This window comes from Typopeltis vanoorti, chromosome 10, assembly GCF_054136105.1.
Source record: "Typopeltis vanoorti isolate ZY-2024b chromosome 10, IOZ_Tvanoo_1.0, whole genome shotgun sequence".
Taxonomy (NCBI): Eukaryota; Metazoa; Arthropoda; class Arachnida; order Uropygi; family Thelyphonidae; genus Typopeltis; species Typopeltis vanoorti.
Genome location: NC_143558.1, coordinates 54,350,653 through 54,374,501, shown reverse-complemented (window position 1 = coordinate 54,374,501; position 23,849 = coordinate 54,350,653). Strand labels below are relative to the sequence as shown.

Genomic DNA, 23,849 nt, shown 5'->3' with positions numbered 1-23,849 from the left:
TGCTCATCTCATCAGAGTAGGTAATAATAAATGAGGTGTCAAATCACCCACCAATTAATGAGAGTGATCATGAGGTGATTACCTGGGTGGTTGCCAGCAGTGTGAGAAAAGGGTATACATGGTACTACAAGGGGGGGGGGTGATTATGAAGAGCTCAGGAGACAGCGTGTAACATGGAATGAGGAATTAGCTGGAAAAGAGATCAATGTAGCTTTTGAGGATATTCAAGAACTATCTAGTAGAAGCAATGTCTAAATGTATTCCAAGGGTCAGAAGGTTAAATAAGGTAGGCGTGAAATGGATGAATGAAGAGATTAAGCATGCAGTGCAGTACAGAGAAAAAGGCATTATGCAGCATAAGAGAAGTGGTAATGACCAATTCCATGAGTATTACAAAGACTAGGCAAGGCAGGTGACTTGGTTGGTGAGGGTAGCAAAAGTGAGGTATGAACAGCAGTCAGCTAATGATGCCAAAAAGAATCCTAAGGACTCATATTTGTAGATTTAGGGACTCAAAAACACACGTGTTGAACAGATTATTTTATTAATTACAAATAAAATAAAACTTGACGTTTCACCGTGTAACCCTAAAAGAAAGAATCCTAAAGAGTTCTTTCGATATATGCAGCCAGCAAAAGAAAGAATGCTTATGGAAGGATGACACTGATTGGAGAAAATGGTATAAAGACAGCTGTTGCAGAAGGCGTGGTGGAGATACTTAATGAGCAGTTCATAAAGGTCTTTCAATCTTGTGAATGCGACTTCATGGAGAGAGAGAGAGCAGTTGATGATGGAGAGGAGAGACTGACTGTAAATGAGCAAGGTGTATGGGGAGTTGAGCAAACTAAATGTTAATAATGCTGTGGGACTTGATAATATATCACCACATATTTTGAAGGAATGTGCCAGGGAGCTGACACAGGCCTTGACATATTTTTTTAATACAAGTCTTGCACTCGGTCAAGTTCCTAAGGAGTGGGAGGAGGGCAAGATTGTGCCATTTCATAAAGGAGGTGATTGAACTCAAGCTTCAAACTATAGGCCTATCTGTGTGTCAGGTGTTGTGGTTAAGTTGTTGGAGAAGCTTGTGAGAACTAGGATCCAGAGTTGGGTTGACAACAATGGTATTATCTTTGATGGAAGCAGATTTGCTAAAGGGAGGTCATTTTTTAGTATACTTATTTATTACAATAAGGTGACTACTTCCTTGGACAGAGGAGAAGGATATACAGTAATATACTTAGATTTCACAAAGGCTTTTGATATATTACTACATGATAAGTTGATAGTCAAACTAGAGTGGATGGTGTTGGATATTAGATTAGTTCAATGGATTAGAGACTGCTATCTGATAGGTATCAACAAGTTGTGTATGGAGGAGTGATATCCAGGAAAAGGAAAGTCACTAGTGGTTTGCCTCAGGGGTCTGTTTTAGGGCTATTATTGTTTAACTTGTATCATCATCATCAAATTCCTGCCATGTACCCTCAAGGGGTGTACAGGATATGATAGTACTACATGAAAAAAATTACATCATTATTAATTTCTTATCTACAATTTTCCTCCAAATCAATCTGTTACTTGTCAACACTCCAATATTATCAGATCTTATATTTCTATCGTCTAAAGCACTTTGTACCGTATCAATCCACCTATATCTTGGTCTTCCTCTTGGTCGTTTTCCTGCCAACCTGGCAGAGAACACTTGTTTTGCTAATCTTTCCTCGCCCATTCTGTTTAAGTGACCATACCACCTGAGATTAGCTCTGCTAACGCATTCCTGGATGCTGACAATGTCAAGTTCTTTCCTAATATCCTCGTTTTTAATATGATATTGCCACTGATGCCATCTGTTCACGCCTATAATCTTTCTCAGGACTCTCATATCTGAAGTCTCTAGTCTTTGGTCAAGTGTTTTACTTCTGACCCAGCTCTCAGATCCATAAGTTCCACAGTGTTCAAACCATAAACTGGTTTGAACACTGTCTTGTATACAGCTAATTTAGTGTTCCGACTAATTTCTCTTATTCCATATGAATTTATTCAATTGACTTCCCACCATACCAGCTTTGCTGATTCTGTTGTCTATTTCTATATTTAATTTACCATCTTCAGTAAAAATCGTGCCTAAATAGCTGAAATGTTTTACTTGTTCCACACGTTCTCCATTCACAACACAGTTGACATTTTCAATGATTCTGCCTATTTTCATTGTCTTTGTCTGTTTATTGCTGACCTTCATACCATATCTATTACAAGAGCTATTCAATTTAGTCAGAGAATCTTGCAGACTTGTAGCGGATTTATTTAGAAGTATGACATCATCCGCATAAAGCAAAGAGCTGACATTAACATCTCCGATTTTGATATCATGTTTAATAACACTTTCCTTCATAATGTGATCCATATAGATAATGAATAACAGAGGGGATAATGTACATCCTTGTCTCACACCAGATTTAACATTAAACCATCTTCCTGTACTTCCTTCAATTCTAACTCCTGACTTACAACTCAAATAAAGACTAAGTATTGCTTGATATAATGTCCCATTGACACCATATAACTGCAGCGTATTTAATAGCTTCTCTCTTGGCACCTTGTCATATGCCTTTTCCAGATCGACAAAACTTAAATACAGATCTTTGTTATATTCCCATGCTTTCTCGACTATTTGTCGTAAAGTGAAGATCTGATCCTGACAGCCTCTATTTGGCCTGAATCCAGCTTGTTCTTCACCAAGCTTTTCTTCCACAATCCTTCTCAACCATTTCTCAAGTATACTTGCATAGATCTTGCCAGGAACACTCAGTAGGGAAATACCTCTGTAATTCTCACATGCACTTTTATTTCACTTTTTATATATGGGTACTATAAGAGCTCTACTCCAATCATCGGGAATTCGTCCCTCTGTCCTGGCTTTCTAAACTATGCAGTGCAGCCACTGTAAGACTCTTATACCACCATACTTCAGCATTTCTGGTCGAATATCATCTACTCCTGCTGCCTTTCCACATTTCAAGCCTTTGATGGCTTTTTCTACTTCAAGTATGGATATGTATTCCTGACTGCATGCCTGGTCAGTGTTTTTTACCACTGTGCTGTCATCACTGCTTGTTTCATTTAGCAGTTTTTCAAAGTAATTACTCCATACTTCAAGGATATCTTTTTCTCCCGTTTTCATGTCACCTTTATCATCTCTAATTCCTTTTATAGCACTCTTTCCTCCATTCTTAAGCTTCTTCAACAACCTCCAGAATATTTTGCCACCTTCTTGATATTTATTTTCTATATTCTTGCCAAAGTCCTCCCATGACTTTTGTTTAGCTAGTTTTACACAGTGTTTAGCATTCTTGCATTTGTCTCTATATTCTCTAAGAGCACAAGCTGACTTATTTGACAGGAACTTTTGGTATGCTTTCTTCTTTTCCTTCACTGCCTCTTTAACCTCTGGTGTCCACCAGGGAGTTCTGATTTTTTTATCCTTACAAACAACCTCACCAACAACCTTACAAACAACCTCTCTCTGGCAGAATCAATCAATGTTTTCTTCAGAGTTTGCCACTGAATCTCCAAGGTTTGATTCCTGTTCTCAAACTCTTTCATTTTTCCTTCAATAATCTTTGTGTATTTTAGTCTACAGCTCACATCTGAGAGCCGCTCAACTTTTATTCGCTTTAAAACTTTCTTACATGTTATTCTTTTCAATATGAAATTCAATTTTATCCTGCTCAAGACTAAATAGTGATCACTTCCAATTTCAAATCATCTGTACGCTCTGGTGTCCTGCACCAGGGAGAAAACATCACTATCAACAATAACATAGTCAATGAGATTTTTCTTATTCCTAGCCTCTTCTCTCCATGTGAATTTGTGCACATTTTTATGTTGGAACATGGTGTTAGTAATAACCAGTCCATGTCCTGAGCAGAAGTCCAACAGATATTTGCCATTATTATTAGCTTTGCTCTTTTCTCCAAATTTTCCTAAAATATTTTTGTATGTCTCACAATCATTTCCTACTCTGCTATTTAGATCCCCAACAAGGACCAACTTTTCATTTTTCATTGTGTCAGTTGCTTTTTCTAAAGCCTGAAAAAATTCCTCCACTTCTACCTTAGTAGAACCTTCTGTGGGACCATAGGCACAAATAAGTCTCATTGCCCAGTTCCCCATTCTCATATTTGCCCACATTACTCTACTTGAGACTGACTGCCATTCAAGAAGATTAGCCTCGTATTTTGTGTTGAATACTATGGCTACTCCTTCTTTTCCTTGATTGTCATTGCCTGAATATAACATTTTGTATTTATTGCTCAGAAAGATCTCACAAGTTTTGGTCTTTTTTGTTTCAGTCACCCCTATTATGTCGATCTGGTACTTTTCTAATTCCTCAGCTAGCTCCATTTCTTTGCCATTCAGGCTTCTTACGTTGATAGTACCGATCTTTAACTCTGGTGATGTTGAGTTGGGGTTTATTTTCAGATTTGTTCCAGTAGCTGACTTTTCGCTGTTTGCCCTGGTTCCCTGGCAAAAACAACGGGGGCCTTGTTTAACTGGGCGACGCCCCAGCCGGCATGAAATTTTGTCATGTTGTACCATCATTCTATATTTTGGTTTAACCAATAAGAATACTTTTTGGTCGGCTAAATCCCAAATTGCCAGCCCATCCTCGTTCGTTCAGTATCCAAGTAGATACCCAACAGGGTGTACCACGAGAAGGTGAGGATTGGACATTAGGTCAGAAGCCCTGGTCGGTTCTCCGCATTCCTTTAAAGGCTATGTGGAGGTCTCCTCTCAGTTATACAGCTTTGACCCTTAAGCACCCCCAACTTGTATATTAATGATATTGGTGAAGATTTGGATGGATATATTCAGTTGTTTGCACATAATGCAAAGTTGGGATGAACCGGAGTGGAGAAGTGTGGCCTTACAAGAAGACTTGAATAAATTGAGTGATTAGGCATGGGAATGGGGATGAGAGTTCAATGTTGCAAAATGTAAGGTTTTAAAATTTGAGAAACAAAGATGGGATGCAGAATTTATGCTTGGTGAGGATATATTGTAGAGGAAATAAGAGATCTGGGGATGATAGTGGATAAGGATCTGAAATGTAGGGGACACATAGCCAAAATTGTGAGAACAACATTAAGGCTTCTGGGAATGATGTGGAGGACACCGACTCTTAGAAGTAGGGAGAATCTTGTTCCATTGTATAAGGCCACATGAACTATTGTGCCCAGATTTGGTCACCTGGTTTTCAGAAGGATGAAGAGATGTTGGAAAGGGTCCAGAGGCGACTGACTAAGGTAGTTTCTAACCTTTGGAATGTCGAATATGAGGAAAGATTGAGAAGATGCAATTTGCAGAGTTTTTGGTGGATAAAAGGAAGAGGGAGATATGATAGAGATCTACAAGTTAGTAAGGGGTTGTTATAGGATCAATGCTGTAGAGGTTCTACAGAAAATAGTGGGAGATAAGGAGAGAACCAGAGGTCATCCCTGGAAACTGTATAAAGAGGGTGTGAGTAGGAGAGTGAGAAGCAGTTTTTTTCATGCGGAGTTGTGAATGATTGGAATGCCTTGCCTGAGAGTGTGGTGTCTGCAGAGAATTTGGGTGTGTTTAAAGCACAGTATGATGAGCTGTGTGTGTAGGATAAAAGGACCTCCCAGATGAATTTGACTGCATGGGGTCTTGGGTAATAGTAATAATTAGTTTGGATAATATTAAAACTGACAAGATTATTAGTATCTTAATAGTAATAATATTTGGACAGATTTGCAAGTTGCAGAGTCGACACTTGTTCAGAGGTCAAGTAATGCCTTCAGCAAAAGAGAAATATCAAATTTCTGAGATGCTAAGGTAGCAATATTTATAATATACTATGCTAAGAAAAATTGGAAAATAAAATTATCCCCTCAAGAGGTATCTTGTCTAGAAATATGGATGTTGTCAAAAGTAAGACTGGAAGGGTTCTTTTTTTGTGAGAAATGAGATTAGTTTGTTTAGATTAATGAGATTAGTTTATAATATTAAAATTGACAAGATTATTAGTATCTTAATCAAGAATGTTTGGAGATCAAAATGTAGGTTTGTAAAAGCTGATATTATGAAAGTTTTGTTGGTTGTAGATTGCAATGTTTGATAAATGAGATTGAGGAGTATAGTATACAGTCGTCAATGAAGTATAGATTGAATTTTCAATCAAGTGGAAAATATTCTTGCAAAATACAGAAATGTAAGAGGATGGTGTAAGTGGGAAAGATTGTTGAATACACAAAAGAAAGGGATTAGGTGATAACAGAATAGGAATGCCATTAGTACATAATCAAATTATGGTTACCTTGTAGGCACATATTGTGTAAAGTGTTTTTTGTGTTATAATACCATGGTTTACGAATTAATGTCTTTGTATATTCACACAACTTGCTTTCAGTTTCCATAAGTTCTCATAAAGATTTGTTTCAGCCACACAAACTTTAATGAAAAAACAATAAGAAATATTTTTAATGACCTATGCTTTTAGGTAATATTATACCAGTCAGTATATTCTGTCCACATTCTAATTCATATTTTGATTTAGACAACTCGTTAATCAAGGAATGATAAGATAAGAGAAATACATTGCTCTAGAAATGAAATTTTAAAATTCACATTATGCGTTTTTAAAAATTCTTCAGTAAAATAATGAAAAACTTATGCATATAACATGCATAACAAGAGAAATACATTGCTCTAGAAATGAAATTTTAAAATTCACATTATGCACTTTTAAAAATTCTTCAGTAAAATAATGAAAAACTTATGCATATAACATTAATTTTTGGCATTGTCAGTTAACCAAAAATGGTTTGTTTTGAAATAAAACAGTAGAAACATTTATTACTATCTGTTAGTTATTTATTAAATTAAAGGCTGCTTTGCTCAGTAAAAACTAATGTTTGTCCTCCTCTTCCTAGATTCAGCCTCCAAATCTTGTCACCTTTGCAAAATTTTTGAAAATTTATTGGATTGAGCTTTTATTTACACAAAAAGGCATTAAAAACCGGACATGTTAATCTTTAACTATTTGTTCCAGTAAAACACATTTGCTTTCAGTGAAAGCTCTGAAATACAGAAAATAGTCCTGTTTAAAAAACTGAACCATTATGAATGAATTATACTTTGAGGTAATCTGAATTATAAGAATATTTACTTAAGAACATACCACAAGTAAAATAGCAAAATTTAGGACAAAACTTTTTTAATAATGAAAAATAAAAAAAAAAAAACACTAACCTCAGATAACTTTAAAGTTGCAACTAAAGCCTTTTGATTATATTTCCAGTTAACATATTTGATGCTCATAGCTTTTCGTGCAAGTGAATTATTTCCATCTGCTCCTATCTTACATAAAAATATCAAAAATTACAAGTAATATAATAAGTTCCATGTATTTGTTTCTCTATCTATAACATATAAAATCTATTCTATTCATTTTAAATTCATGGAACATTAGAGAAATCAATAAATCATCTTTATCTAGTGTCGCGAGAAGTAGTGCTGTGTAAAAAAGGGCTCCCATTTGAGATAAGTTTTTTTGAAAGAATTAATAGTACATAAGTGTGTGTTTAATAAACATTTAATAAAACTAAAAAATGGAGATAAAAAATAGTACATAAATGCATCTCCCAAGATGTTATGTGGTCAGCGTGGGAGATTAGACCACAACCCCTCCACTACAATGCCAAGAAGAAAGAAAGGCAGTAAAACCCATGGCCAGAATTGACAAACACTAAATGTGACTAAATTTCCCCAATTATATGACTACTCTCTGATTGAAACCATTTATGGAGACCAGAGCATGATGCAGTGGGGAAGCCTTCCAAATAATAAGCAATACTGGAATAGCCCAAAGAATTCATAAACATAACAGTAATCAATACAATCATCTTTTCCTCTATATAGGAACATTTAATTGTCGAACACTTAAAGAAGAGGAAGATCTTACCATCTTCAGCAAGAACTAAAACATATTAAATGGGACATCATAGGTTTAAGTGAAGTTCGTACGCAAGATGAATATTTAATAAAACTAAAAAATGGAGACAACTTATACTATTATGGGAAAACTAAAGAACGATACAGAGTTGGATTTCTAATTAAGAAAACAATTGCACACCTTATAGAAGAATTTAATTATACAGATGAAAGAATAATAGAAAGCACAATTAAAATAAACTCCAAACTTAAAATCAGGATCATCCAAATATATGTTCCCACCTCATCCCATACTGATGAAGAGATAGAAGCATTTTATGACTCACCGCAGCACACTCTAGACAAAAAAAGAAATAGCAATCAAAACTTTACTATAGTAACGGCGATTTTAATGCCAAAGTAGGTCATCCCATTCACCAAATAGACACAATAGGACTATATGTATATGGTACAAGCAGCAACTCAGGAATGGCTCTTATAGAATTCTCTATTACTAATAAGCTTTACATTATGAATACAATTTTTAAGAAATGCCCAAGAAAGAAAATGGATGTGAAGTCCAAATGAAGAAATAAAAAGTGAAATGGATTATATACTATATAACAATAAAGAAATAGTTCAAGATACATCAGTACTAAATCAAGTAAAAACAGGAAGTGACCACTGACTGGTGAGAGCCAAAATTAAAATAAACCCCAAATTGGAAAGAATAAGGCTAAACAACAAAAAATCAACAAGTTTTGACTTAAAACCTATTGAAAACAAAAAGAAGGATTACAAAGAAAAACTCAATCAAAAACTAGACTTAATAAATATATTTGAAGAAGAAGACATAAATAAAATAAGCAGAAACCTAATGAAAGTAATAATCTCAGCAGCCAATGAATTCAAAAGCAACAAACAACAAAAAGACCATAAACTTTCAGAAGAAACCTTACAATTACTAAAAAGGGGACGAAATATGAAACAAGACAAAAACTTAATTTCTAAAATAGAATATGCAGAACTATGCAGAACAATAAGGAAAAAGATAAGAAATGAAATAAGATCTTATAACACTAAAAAAATAAAAGAAACAATTGAAAACAATAAAAATATGAAAATACTAAGAAAACATTTATCAGTTGGCAAAAGTCAAATAACTGCAATAAAAGACAAGAATGGAACTATAATAAGGAACAAAGAACAAATCCTAAGCAGGCTAGAAGAATTTTATCAAGAACTCTTTGATCCTTCAATAGATAAATCAAATATAACTCTTCTCCATCGCATATAGAATTCATCCCCCATTCACTTCAGATAAAATAAAACAAGTATTAAAACAAATGAAAAATGTCCTGCTGAAGATCTAATTCACACAGAATTAATTAAATGGGGAGGAAATAATATCATTTACCATATCACAAACTTACTAAATCTATGCCTAGAAGAGAGGAAGATACCAGAAAACTGGAAAAAATGCTACTCTGATACTGTTATTTAAAAAAGGGGACAAAGAAGAATTAAAGAACTATAGACCAATTAGCATTCTCTCCAATCTGTACAAAATTCTCACAAAAGTAATAACAAACAGGTTAACCCCCCCCTCTTCTAGACTCAAATCAACCAGTAGAACAAGCAGGATTCCATAAAGGCTTTAACACAATTGATCATGTTCATGCAAATAATAGAAAAAGCAGAAGAAAACCAATCGCCTCTCTGTTTAGCCTTTATTGATTATGAAAAAGCATTCGATTCCATCAAAACTAATGCAATAATCAAAGCATTCTAGAATCAGGGAGTTCCTGGAGAATATATGGACCTACTCCAGGAAATATACCACATTGCAACAGCAACAATCCAACTTCACACAAGTAGCAATAAAATATCAATTGAAAAAGGTGTCTGACAAGGAGACTATCACCCCAAAATCTTTACAGAAGTCCTTCAAGAAATATTTAATAATATAAACTGGACAAACCTTGGTATAAAAATTAATAACAGAAACTTAACACACCTAAGATATGCAGATGATATTATAATTTTTGCAAACACTCCAAAAGACCTTATTATAATGATAGAAGACCTATATCATGAAAGCAGAAAAGTCGGTCTAAAAATAAACAGAGAAAAAACTAAAATCATGTTCAATCATTTTGTAACACCAAAATACATAGAAAACAATTTCTTGGAAAGAGTCTCTTCATATACATCTCATCTCATTGATCTAAACTGTGGACTCCAAGAGGAAATAAATAGGAGAGAGTTCAACTTGCCTGGGGTGCATTCGGAAAATTGAAAAGCATTTTTCAAAACAATGATGTCCCGTTCTGTTTAAAAAGGAAGACATTTAACCAGTGTCTACTTCCTGTCATCACATATGGTTGTGAAACTTGGTTAGATAAACTAACAACAACTCAAAGAAAAATGGAGAGTTTGATGCTAGGAATCACATTAAAAAATAAGAAGCCAGACTCACATCACTGACATCATTCTTCACCATAAGTGACTAAAATGGAAATGGGCCGGACATCTATCCAGGAGAGAGATGAGTGATGGACCACTATACTAATGAACTGGATTCCAAAAGAAGGAAAACAAGGCCAAGGAAGTCCTGAAAGAAGGTGGAGTGATGAATGGTCAACATTTATTGGGAAAAATTGGTCAACATTGCCAAGAACAGAGAAAGATGGAAAGAACTGAAGGAGGCCTTCGTCCAGCAGTGGACAGAAAATGGCTGAAAAGAAGAAGAGGTGTGTGTTCATGAGTAAGAGTTGCTATAAAAGTTTTGCACTTCAAGTGTTATTAGTGTGCGAGATTTATTTTTTGTACAGGTTTATTTACGAATTCTTTGAAATTAGAGATTAATGTCGAATGAAGTTAAGAGAATTCGAGATATGCTGGAAGAGTGAAAATGATGAAAACAAATAATGTTGGTATAAAAGAGGTAACGAAAGACTCGCAAGTGGTATTGTATGGATATGAGAAGTAAGAGAGCAAAAGAGTTGGTAGTTGTAATAGGTATACAAATGACTTGACTGCAAACCAAGAACATATCAGATTGGATATCAGGAGGTTGTTGAGATGGATAAAAGAGAATAGTGTGATAGGAAAAGTAGTAAGTGTGTTGCCCAGGTATGACAGTGGTGAAATCAGGCAGAGAGCAAGGATTATGAATGTTAGCGGAAATGTGCGAGGAGAAAGGAGTGCAGTTTGTTAATGTGTGGAATGAGTTTGAAGGATGAAGTGAACTGTATAAGAGTGATGGACCGCATTTGAGTGGTTTTGGTGCAAGTCACTTGGAGAGACTGCCACTGTTGAAAGGTAGAGAAGTGAGTGCAGAGAATGAAACTGATCAAGTGGTAAGTGATGTGGAAGAAAGGGAGAATAAGACAGCAAAGAGTGAAGAGGTGGTTGTGAATGAAGTGAGTGCCACGAGTATAGAGAATGGGAGAACAGCTGTGCAAGACAGACAGATAAACAGGGAGGCTCAGGGTGGGAAGAGTAACACAGCATGAGAAAGGTAGATGCTGCAAGAGGATGTGAATGCATGTCTAGAAAAAAAAGGGAAGAGGATGACCTGGGATCAAAGTAAACAGTTGGATATGAAGAAGGTTTGAAGATGAATAAAGAGAAAAAGAAATGGCTTGAGTTAAGCATGGAGAAGTCACATCAAATAAGTGGTATCAGTGGAACTAGCGGTTGTGTTTGTATACAAATGGTAAGCGATGCTAGAAGTATAAGAAAAGACAAATGAAATGGTTGCATTAATTGAGTGTCTGTTCACCCAAAAATAATTGGAATAAGTGAGACAAAGTAGAGATGCAAGAAGGAAATAGTGCCAGTAGTTTTGAGGCAGTATGGTGTGAGACAGAGGTGAACAGAATGAAATACTTAGTTGGGTATTGTTATAGACCTGGTAATGTGGATGGTAGTGATTATGAAATGTATAGTCAAATTAGCCAAGCAAATAAGAAAAGGGTGATTATTATGAGCAATTTTAACTATGGCAAGATAGAACGGGATGAAAAGATAGCAACTAGAAGTAAAGAAAATGAGTTTCTTGAGTTTTTGAGGGAAAACTACCTCAGACAGTATGTAACAGAGAGCACACAAGGATTGAGGATCTTGGATTTGATCATCTCATCAGAAAATGTAATTATAAATGAGGTGTCAAATCACTCGCGAGTTGGTGAGAGTGACAATGAAGTGATAACCTGGGTGGTTGCCAGCAGTGTGAGGACCTCTGTGAGAAAAGGGTATATGTGGAACTACAAGGCTGGTGATTATGAAGAGCTCAAGAGACAGCTTGCAGGTGTAGCATGAATGAGGAGTTAGCTGGAAATGAGATCAATGCAGCTCTGAGGATATTCAAGAACTATCTAGTAGAAGCAATGTCTAAATGTATTTCAAGTGTCAGAAGGGTACATAAGGTAGACGTGAAATGGATGAACGAAGAGATCAAGCATGCAGTGCAGTACAGAGAAAAAGGCATTATGGAGGCAGCATAAGAGAAGTGGTAATGACCAATTCCATGAGGATTACAAAGACCAGGCAAGGAGGGCGACTTGGTTGGTAAGGGTAGCAAAAATGTAGTGTGAGTAGCAGTTAGCTAATGAAGCCAAAAATAATCCTAGGGAGTTCTTTCGATATGATGTAGCCAACAAAAAAAAAAAACGAAAAAAAAGAAGAATGATTATGGAAAGATGACATGGATTGGAGAAAATGGTACAAGGGCAACTACTGCAGAAGATATAGTGAAGATACTTAGTGAGCAGTTCAAAAAAGTCTTTGTGAATGTGACATCATGGAGAGATTGAGAGCAGTTGATGATAGGGATGAGAGACTGACTGTAAGTGAGCAAGATGTGTATAGGAAAATGAGCAAACTTGATGTTAATGAGGCTGTCGAACTTGATAATATATAGTCCGGTAGCCTCATTAACATCTGCCAGGGCAGACAGGAGTTGACATCTGCCTTGACATATATTTTTAATATTAGTCTTGCACTGGGTAGAGTTCCAAAGGTATGAAGGAGGGCAAGATTGTGCCGTTTCATAAGGGAGGTGATAGAACCCAGGCATTAAATTATAGGCCTAGCTGGTGTGTCAAGGTGTTGTGGTTAAGTTGTTGGAGAAGCTGGTGAGAACTAGGATCCAGAACTGGGTTGACAACAATGGTATTATCTTTGATAGACAGCATGGATTTGTTACCTGGAGATTATGTTTTAGTAATCCACTTACTTATTATAATAAGGTAACAGTTTCCTTTAGATTTCGAAAAGGCTTTTGATAGTTTATTTATCACATGATAAGTTGATAGCCAAACTAGAGTGGATAGGGTTGGACATTAGATTAGTGCATTGGATTGGAGACATGCTATCTGATAGGTATCAGTAAGTTGTGTATGAGGGGAGCAATATCCAGGAAGAGGAAAGTTACTAGTGGTGTGCCTCAGGGCCCTGTTTTAGGGCCATTGCTGTTTAACTTGTATATTAATGATATTGGTGAAGATTTGGATGGGGATATTCAGTTGTTTGCAGATGAAGCAAAGTTGGGACGAACTATGAATAGTAGAGAAGATGCTGTGACCTTAGAAACTTTAAATAAATTATGTGAATGGGCAAGGAAATGGGGATACAAGTTCAATGTTGTAAAATGTAAGGTTTTAAAATTTGGGAAACAAAGATGAGATGTAGAATTTATGCTTGGTGGAGATATATTGTTGGAGGTGTGAGGAAATAAGGGATCTTGGGGTGACAGTGGATAAGGATCTGAAATTTAGGGGACACATTGCCAAAATCGTGAGGATAACACAAAGAATTCTGGAAATGATGCAGAGGACACCGACTTGTAGAAGTAAGGATATTCTTGTTCCATTGTATAAGGCGTTGATTAGGCCACACATGAACTACTGTGTCCAAATTTGGTCACCTGGTTTTCAAAAGGATGAAGAGATGTTGGAAAGGGTCCAGAAGTGACTTACTAAGGTAGTTTCTGATCTTTGGAATATCGAATATGAGTAAAGTTTGAAAATATGCAATTTACAGAGTCTAGTGGATATGAGGAAGAGGGGGTATGTGATAGAGACCTACAAGTTAGTAAGGAGTTATTATAGGATCAATGTTGGAGAGGTTTTACAGCAAATGGTGAGAGATTGGGGGAGAACCAGAAGTCATCCCTGAAAACTGTATAAGGAGGGTATGAGAGGCAGGTTTTTTGCATGCAGAGTTGTTAATGATTGGAGTGCTATGCCTGAGAGTGTGGTGTCTGCAGAGAATTTGAGCTGTGTTTAAGGTGTGGTATGATGAGCTGTGTGTATGACAAAAGGATCTCCTAGATGAGTCTTCGACTCCATGGGGTCTTGGGATAATAATAATAATCATTCACTGCAGTCAGAAAGTTTCCTTATTTTCCTGACTATAATCAAACTAATATGCTCTGAAACTGTGCAGTTTTCATAATTTCTGGTACAAACCTGTAATGGAGAATCTATCTCATTGAAAGCTTACATGTGGAAAATCACATGCCAGTTATGCCATTTTATATGATAACAACTTCTTAAAATAATGTTATGTAAAAATAATACTACACTGATTTCATACTAACTAACTATTTCTAACAATCTGTTAATAATTCAAAGCTTGTTCATTTTGATAGTTAATATTTGGTCCTTTTTTACTAAATATGATACAATACGCAATATGACTAGATGGCCTCTAGAATTACAAAGACATTTAAAATCTTTACATCCATTAACACCATGCCTATATGGCGTGACAAAAGTCCATAAAGACAGAGTTCCGCTTTGCCCGATCGTGGATGGCAGAAATTCTCCTACATACCTACTAGCCAAACACCTAGCTAGTCTGTTGAAGGAGAACATAAAGAAATCAACCTTGTTCATAAAGAACTCTCAACATTTCATTGAAAAACCTAAAAACATCAATATATCAAACAGATATATTTGCAAATCTAGACGTGGTCTCTCTGTTCACGAACGTACTGGTCGAAGAAGTAATTAAGATCATAGAAGATCTCTTTCCAAATGACATTGCATAGCTTTTCCGCCATTGCCTCAAGTCTAACTATTTTAAAGTAAACAACGCAGTACATCAACAACTGGAAGGCTTAGCCATGGACAGTCCCTTCACCACCGTGTGCAGATCTGTTCATGGAAAAACTAGAAAAAGGCATCCTAGCAAAAATAACTCTGAAACCATCAGTCTGCTGGAGATATATTGATGATGTGTTCATCATTTGGAAAGACGCGGAAGATACCTTACATGAGTTCAAAAAATAAATTCTTTCCATCATAAAATTAAGTTCACATTAGAATTAGAAAAAACAACCATTAATTACCTTTTTTTTGGATGTACAAGTTAAAAAAACAAGATAATGGACAAATCAAGCTCACAATCTATCGCAAGTATCATATTTAGTAAAAAGACCAAATATTAACTATCAAAATGAACAATCTAGGTGGATATAAAAAATACAAGGTACGTTAATTCAAAGCTTGTATGTGAAAAATCATAGTAATCCCACTGTCTGATTACAAGTTCTTAAAATAATGTTATACAAACATAATACTACACTGATTTCATACTACCAATTTTAAAAATGTGTTAATAATCCAAAATACTGTCTGATTACAAGTCTTAAAATAATGTTATACAAATATAATACTACACTGATTTCATACTACCAATTTTAAAAATGTGTTAATCATCCGAAATACTGTCTAATTACAAGTTCTTAAAATAATGTTATACAAATATACTACACTGATTTCATACTACCAATTTTAAAAATGTGTTAATAATCCAAAATACTGTCTGATTACAAGTCTTAAAATAATGTTATACAAATATAATACTACACTGATTTCATACTACCAATTTTAAAAATGTGTTAATCATCCGAAATACTGTCTAATTACAAGTTCTTAAAATAATGTTATACAAATATACTACACTGATTTCATACTACCAATTTTAAAAATGTGTTAATAATCCAAAATTACTTATCTAACCATTGGGATACTTCAAAATTTAAAAAAAAAACTTAAATGGGACTATTAGTGTATTAATTATTACTTAATATGTTCTTAATTATTATTATTAAGAGACACCTCCAGGGAGTCAGAGACTGATCAAGGGAGGCCACATACTACACACACCAACTATCATACTTATTCTTGAATTCATTCACACTGCTTGCACTCACAACATCCAATGGCAATCCATTCCAATCATGCACCTCTGAGAGAAAAATCTAGCTCTCACCATCTTCTTGACAGCATTCATTCTCAGCTTCCAAGGATGCCTCTTGTCCTATTCCCACCCTCCATAAATTGAAATTCTGTATGACCCTTTCAGAAGTTTGTAAATCTCAAGCATATCACCTCTCTTTCTCCTGTTTGCCAGTGTCTGCAGTCTATAAATTCTCAATCTGTCTTCATAATCAGTATTCCATAATCCTGATATCATTTTTAACACTCTCCTTTGTACTCTCTCCAATATATCAGAATCATAATGGAAACCAGGAGACCAGACCTGTGCACAATAGTCCAAGTGAGATCTTATCAAGGCCTTGTAAAGAGGCAAAATAACATCCTTATCTTTACATGTGAACGTTCGTTTCAGCATTGCAATTATCGTTTGAGTTGTATTTGCAATCTTTGCCACATGACCCCTGAACTTCAACTTCCTATCTATTAACATCCCAAGATCCCTAGCCTCATCAGTTTCTTCTAGCCTAATCCCACCAATATAATACGACATTTGATATCTAATCATGCCAAAGTGATTGACTTTACATTTACTGACACTGAACTGACATCCATTTTCCCATGCCCACAATTCCAGCCTATTTAAGTCATTTTGCAAGTACTGTATATCGCAGCATTCCTAATTACCCTACCTATCTTTGCATCATCAGCAATAGCTGTATGTCACTTGTCAAATCCTTCCCAATATAATTAATGTATAGATTGAATAATAGTGGACCAAGCACTGATCCTTATGGTATACCACTTGTTATTTATTTATTTATTTTTTATTAATCTTTGTACTGGTTATGGGCAGTACTACCCTTACATCATGCCCAGACTTGATATAGTAAGCCTTTGCAAGTGTTTTACCCTATGCCTGTTCTAGTTATCATTGTAGTCATTCTCTGGCGGCAATGCCATGCCATCCCTTAAACCTTGCAGACGCAGATCCCCCATATAACACTTTTTGATATCAATCAGTCAGTCATCCTCTTATCCATGCTAATATTATATAACTCAAACCCATTTTTTCCAATTTATGCAAAAGTCTACCATGCTGTATTCTGTCAAAAGCCTTAACAAAATCCAAAAGTATCATGGTATATTCATTCCCCTTGTCTAGTTCAATGGTAACATTGTTATAGAATGTGAGCAAATTGCTAAAACATGACCATCCCTTAGTAAACCCATGTTGTTCATTGCAAAGTAGAGATTCACTGTCAACCCATTTCTGAATGCGAGCCCTAACCAATTTTTTCAAAAAGTTTAACCACCACTACAGACACTAATTGGTTGATAGTTGGATACATCGGTCTTTGCACCACCCTTGTGCAATAGAATTACCATACATTCCTTCCTTCCATTCTTGCAGACTCTTCCCTGTTCTGAGACTCATATTAAACAGCCTGGTCAAAGGAATGGCCAGTTCAGCTGAACACTCTTTTAGCCCACATGCTGATATTCCATCAGTCCCTATTGATGAATTCTTATTCAATTTTTGCAACAGCTCTAATACCTCGGCCTCACACACCTGTGTTTCTTCATCTAGTGAAGAGGTAACAGTGAGTTCAATGTTGCATTCACCAGGTTGATAGCTTTTAAAAAATGGGCACTCATTAACTGAACAACCTCTTCTGCAACTATAATCCTCACGCCATCTGGATTTAGAAGAGTTATCCTTTCATATTCATTCTTTCTTTTACTTGCAGCATATTGATAGAATGCTTGTGGGTTGTCTTTAGCATGCAGAGCCAGTTTCTTTTCATACTCAGACTTTGCTTTCCATACAACAGTTGTGACTATTCTAGCCTGCTGCTTATAACGTTCATAACGGACGTCTTCCTTATGTAAATGGTATTCCTTCCACATTGTCCTTTTCTTATGAATCTCTTACTTAATAAGATTACACATCCATTTGACTCCTACTCTATTTATTCTTCGAACTCTCGGGACACATTCCGATATCGCATCATTTAAGAATTGTTTCAATGCTTCCCATGCATTGTCAATATTCTTTCCATCCAGCAATCGATCCCATTCCACTGAATACTCCTCAGTTGGTCATAATTTCCTGCTTTGTAGTTCAGTATGTAACCTTTCCTGAATTTCCTTAATTTATATATAATATGAAATAACTATGTTTTTTTCTCCTCACTTAATGATTATGTTACAAGACATTACTACAGTATGAAAGAGAAGTGGAAAGAAGAGAAGTAAAGCGAGTTGTTCAGAATTTATGGAAAATAAGATCATGGAATGTTTATGCATCATAAGGCTGAATTATGTATTTTTCAGGAGAGGGAAAAAAATTTTCTGAAAGAAAAACTTTTTCAACACCATCTGGAACTAGTTAACACAGATGATATATCCTTGCTGTCTACACTTACACACACATTGGGTAATACATACATGCAGACTCATACTGTCCAATGCAAAAATTAGGTGTTTTACGATGGACACCTATCTCACCCCAAAAAAAGTTCAATTAAAAATTGTTTCATCGAAAGAAATTAGTATAAACAAACAAATATAATATACTTATTAGAATATGCAAAACAAAATGCTTCAATTTAATAGCCTTCATCAGATAAGTGTAATCGATGAAGATTTAGTATTAAGATTTAATATTTTATGCGTCATGATATTTATGCCATTTTTATCCAAAGAAAATCAAATGTAATAAGTTATATTTGAAAAAGGGTCACTAAATTGAACATTAACCTTTGTGTATGGCTGATGATCCAATTTTTAAGGTGGAAGTGCACCTCACACCCCCCTCTCTGCAAAAAAAAACCAACATGAAAATATGCTGCTTTCTTTCTGAAATTGAATATTAGAAGCTCAGAATGAAGCAAAACTATAGTTCAAAAGAGTTTCCATTCTGCTGATTTAGAAGATAACTTTTAGAAAATATAGAGATCCCACTTCTGTAATACTTTTCAACTGATGAAAACAAAAAAAATAATTTTACTTTAAATTTCTGCTTAAAATGAAGACGAGAAATTCCAAATTTATCCTACTGACTAAACTTACTACAAGTTTTGTCTTCAGTACTGTTCCATCCTGGAGAGTTAAAGTAACTAAATCATTACTCAAGCTAGCACTGCTCGTTTCTTTTGGCAAATGATATTTCACTACTTTTGCATTATTCATTATTGTTATTCGGTCTTGTAGAGTAAACAGCTTTTCCATTAAAGCTTGTAGTATAACATCATTTTCTACAATAAATGCAATGTCTTCATTCATTCCTGTATGATGAAATGATATCATAGCATCCGAACAGGATTCCCATACCTAAGGAAAACATAAAATAGTAATTCATGTATAATTTTCATATTTCTTTTAAAGACAAAATTGATATATACAGTTATTTACTTTTAGTCAATAAGACAATGTCAAGCTGTGAAATAAAATAATTTTACCTTCTTCCATCCATTTAGTTTCACTTACCTTCTTCCACCCATTCTCTCTTTGCTTTTGCAAGGCTTGTGTTTAAATTAGGATGTCACAGTATTATTAACTCCCTGGAACATTTCTATAAGACATAGTCCTCTAGTTTTGCTGCATTTTTAGAGCTCAAGACTTAAGGATATGATGGTGGAATGATTAGCTGTGAATTAGAAGCTAATCTCAGGTGGTATGGTCACTTAAACAGAATGGGCGAGGAAAGATTAGCAAAACAAGTGTTCTCTGCCAGGTTGGCAGGAAAACGACCGAGAGGAAGACCAAGATATAGGTGGATTGATACGGTACAAAGTGCTTTAGACGATAGAAATATAAGAGCTGATAATATTGGAGTGTTGACAAGTAACAGACTGATTTGGAGGAAAATTGTAGATAGGAAATTAATAATGATGTAATTTTTTTTCATGTAGTACTATCATATCCTGTACACCCCTTGAGAGTACATGGCAGGAATTTGATGATGATGATGATGTTTATAAGGTGCCAGGACTAGGTGACTTCTTGTTCAGGCATATGTAGGTATGTCCTACGTATGTCACATATGTAGGACAAATAGGATGAATACAAGCAGTATGCCATTTTACAAATGCCTTTGACAGGTTGCCACATAAAAAATTGTTTTTAAAGGGACAGATGGATTACAACTACATTTAAAAAACAGGTGTAATTAACTCTATATTTAAACCTAGCCTAGTTCAAAAATAAACTAGACTAAAAGTATACAATACATTAGCCTTACTAGTCTTATTGTATGGAAGTGAAAAATCTGGACAATAAAACAAAAAAACAAATGAAGATTAACCCTTTAACTGCTACGGTCGAGTTAACTCGAGCATGGAAAAAAATGGCGCCCTCAAGTGGACACCGCTTGTAGATTATGAAAATTTTATAAAACACTATTATTGCCATTTTTGTGAGTGAACAAGTGTGTATCAAGAATGTATGATGCTGTCCAGACTTCTTACTTGTAAGAATTTTAATTGATTTTATTTATAAATTTTTCACAAAATTAATTCAGCACATGGAATAATGTCAGTAGAATATAAAATCGGCAGTTAAAGAGTTAATAACAGCTGAAATGAAGTTTATGAGATAAACTGCAAAGTATACTCTATTCGATCACAAAAGAAAGAAATTATGAAAGAATTAAAGGCATCAGTAATAGAAAAAATAAAAATATATATAAACATAAATGGATGGAACAAGTTGAAAGAAAGAAATCAGAAAGATTACCAAAACAAGTTTTAAATTAAAACCATTAGGAAAAAGAAAACCAAGGACATCCTCTAAAGAAATTGCCACATCTCCTGGAGAGGCCAGAAAAGGCCACTCTAGGCCTAAATCCTTGAAAGTGTGATGATGATATAGATTACATAACAGACCATGAGTTGAAGTTTGGATGTTTGAGAGATATCGGAAATATCTGATTGCATGTAGTGAAGCAGTATTTCAAAAGAGAAAAGTTCAAAGTTAGGAAGATATACGAGGAGCAAAACTGATGTATTGGCTCTATAGGAGAATTTGAATACAGTGTTTGGGCACATGAAAATGAAACCATCAATTCAATGTTACATAGTGTGAGTTTAGAACTTTGGAAGGCAATGATGGGATGTATTTAGAATGTATTCAAAAGAGATGAAGGAAATAAGGGATGTTGGTGAACAAAGCCCTGAAATTTAAATACCATATTGCAAGATATGTGAAAATGACAATGGATTATTGCAATGATGAGGACATTTACAAATGTAGAAGACATTACAAAAGTAGAAATAAGGAATACAGGCTCTATTATGCAATGATTAGAGATTCGATTGCATTTGGGCTACATGCAGATTTGATAACCTGGTTTTCAGAAGAAGAGATTTTGGAAAGAATTCAAAGAAGCATGACTAAGGTAGTGCCACATCTCCTGAATGCTATAGAGAGATTGAAGAATGACATCTGTAGAGCCAGGTACATAGGAGGAGGAGTAGGGTGATATGCAGGGAGTTGATGAATAAAAAAAAATCAGAAGAGTTTCAGTTTAATCATCAATTTTATGTAACATCATTCTGTTTGATGGTTTATGTTGTAGATAGTTATTCTGTATGTTTACAAACCTAACACAAAAACTGAACACACCTAAGCAATCAACACCCCAGGATCCAGTTTATCCTGAAAAAGGAAAAAAAAAACAAGTCTCCTATTCCTAGATACTCTGATTACAAGCCAGCCTGATGGATCCCTGGCATTCTCCATTTACAGAAAACCTACATAAAGATGGAAATACATTCACCCACCTGCAGTCATCCCCCTTGCAATAAATATGGGATTATAAATACCCTATATAACAGGACAAAATTAATCTCTTCAGATAACAGAGCCCTAATTACTGAACTTGACCATATCCTTAACACTTTCTTAGCTAATGGCTACAACCCCCAAAAAATTCGAAAAAAAAAAAAAATAAATAAATAAAACCATGCAACAGCAACCCCCCCCCCTCCTACCCCTTCAGAGATTACTTAAAATCTATGACCATTCCATATATCCAGTGCACATCAGAAATATTAACAAAAAAATCCTAAGGAAATATACCTTACAACCAGTTATAGACCACATAAAAAATTGGCATCTCTTATCTATTCCACCTCCCTGTGTGGTGACTGGGGTTAAATAATACTTCCAATGTAGCCCATGCATGTCGTAAAAAGGCAACTAAAATGGTTACCCAGTCCCTAAAAAAACAACAACTTGGTGCAGAGCTAACAACCCTGCCCTGTAAAAACTCAACTTGTTAAGAAAGTCAAAAGGAAAAATAACCAGATGGACTTCACAGGACGATGGAAAAAGGATTATGAATATTGGTTTGGAAGCTGGAATGTCTTGAGGCTGAACAGACCAGGAGCATTGAGGAAAGTGTGTAAAGAAAGATATACAAGGGTGAGCTGAAAATTTCTCAGCCTCGACCATAGATGGCGACACTATCAGCGAGATTTTTTTTCTTCTAAGTTGGTACATCTGTCATATGCATCCATGTGAAATTGCAAGTCATTCTATCAAATAGTTTGTTTTATACAGCTGTTTGAAGCAAAAGTGTTGTCTGTATCCCTTGAAATTGATAAAATTGAGTATCATGAGGTTATAAAAATTCTTTGCAAAAGAAGATTTAACGTCAAAAGAAATTCATTCGAAGTTCATAAAAGTTTATGGGCACTCTTCTCCTTCATTTTTGGCAATTAAGAAATGGGCTGCTGAGTTTAAACGTGGCCATACCAGCCTTGAAGATGATCCATGTGAAGGACGTCCAAAAAGTGTAACAACACCAGAAATCATTGATCAAGTGCACGATATGGTATTGGATGACCTGCGAGTCAAAGTGCGTGAAATTGCTCAGACTATAGGCATTTCAAAAGAATGGGTAGGATATATTTTGCATGAAGAATTGCATACAAAAAAGCTTTGAGCAAGATGGGTACCGCACTTGCTCACAGCAGATCAAAAACTCACTTGCATCAAAATTTCTGAACAGTGCTTGGAGCATTTTAACAAGAATAAAACTGATTTTGTGCATTGTATTATTACTATGGATGAGACTTGGATTCACCATTACACACCAGAATCCAAACAGCAGTCAAAACAGTGGACAGAAGCCGGTTGTTCAGCGCCAAAGAAGGCAAAGTTGGTTCCATCAGCAGGAAAGGTCATGGCATCGGTGTTTTGGGATGTTAAAGGCATTTTTTTTATTAATTATCTTGAAAAGGGTAAAACAATAACCGGGGAATATTATTCTGATTTTTTAACCAGACTAGACAAAAAAATTCGCGAGAAAAGACCCGGTTTGCAGAAGAAAAAAATCATCTTTCATCAGGACAATAGACCTGCCCACAAAAGTGTTTTGGAAATGGGAAAATTAAGAGATCTGTACTATGAATTATTGGAACATCCACCATATTCCCCAAATTTGGCTCCCTCCGACTTCTATCTCTTCCCAAAACTAAAACTCTTCCTTGCTGGTCAGCGTTTTTCTTCGAATCAAAAGGTGATTGCAGCTGTAGAGGGGTATTTTGCAGATCTTACTGAGAACCAGTACAGGGACAGGATAATATCAGTGGAATAAATGTATTAGTCTTAAGGGAGATTATGTTGAAAAATAAAAATAATTTTGAAATT

At 35.3% G+C, this 23,849-nt stretch overlaps 1 protein-coding gene across 2 annotated transcripts in view; it reads right to left on the bottom strand.

The window, feature by feature from the left end:
- The window catches only part of Coq6 (ubiquinone biosynthesis protein COQ6, mitochondrial), a 167,577-nt gene that overhangs the window by 95,489 nt on the left and 48,239 nt on the right, over positions 1 to 23,849 (bottom strand). For both annotated transcript variants that reach the window (XM_090399076.1, XM_090399077.1), the window contains exons 4-5: positions 19,266 to 19,526; positions 7,279 to 7,386 (exon numbers count right to left, since the gene is read on the bottom strand). In XM_090399076.1, coding sequence (XP_090255202.1) covers positions 7,279 to 7,386; positions 19,266 to 19,526 — 369 coding nt within the window. The remainder of the gene's footprint in view (positions 1 to 7,278; positions 7,387 to 19,265; positions 19,527 to 23,849) is intronic.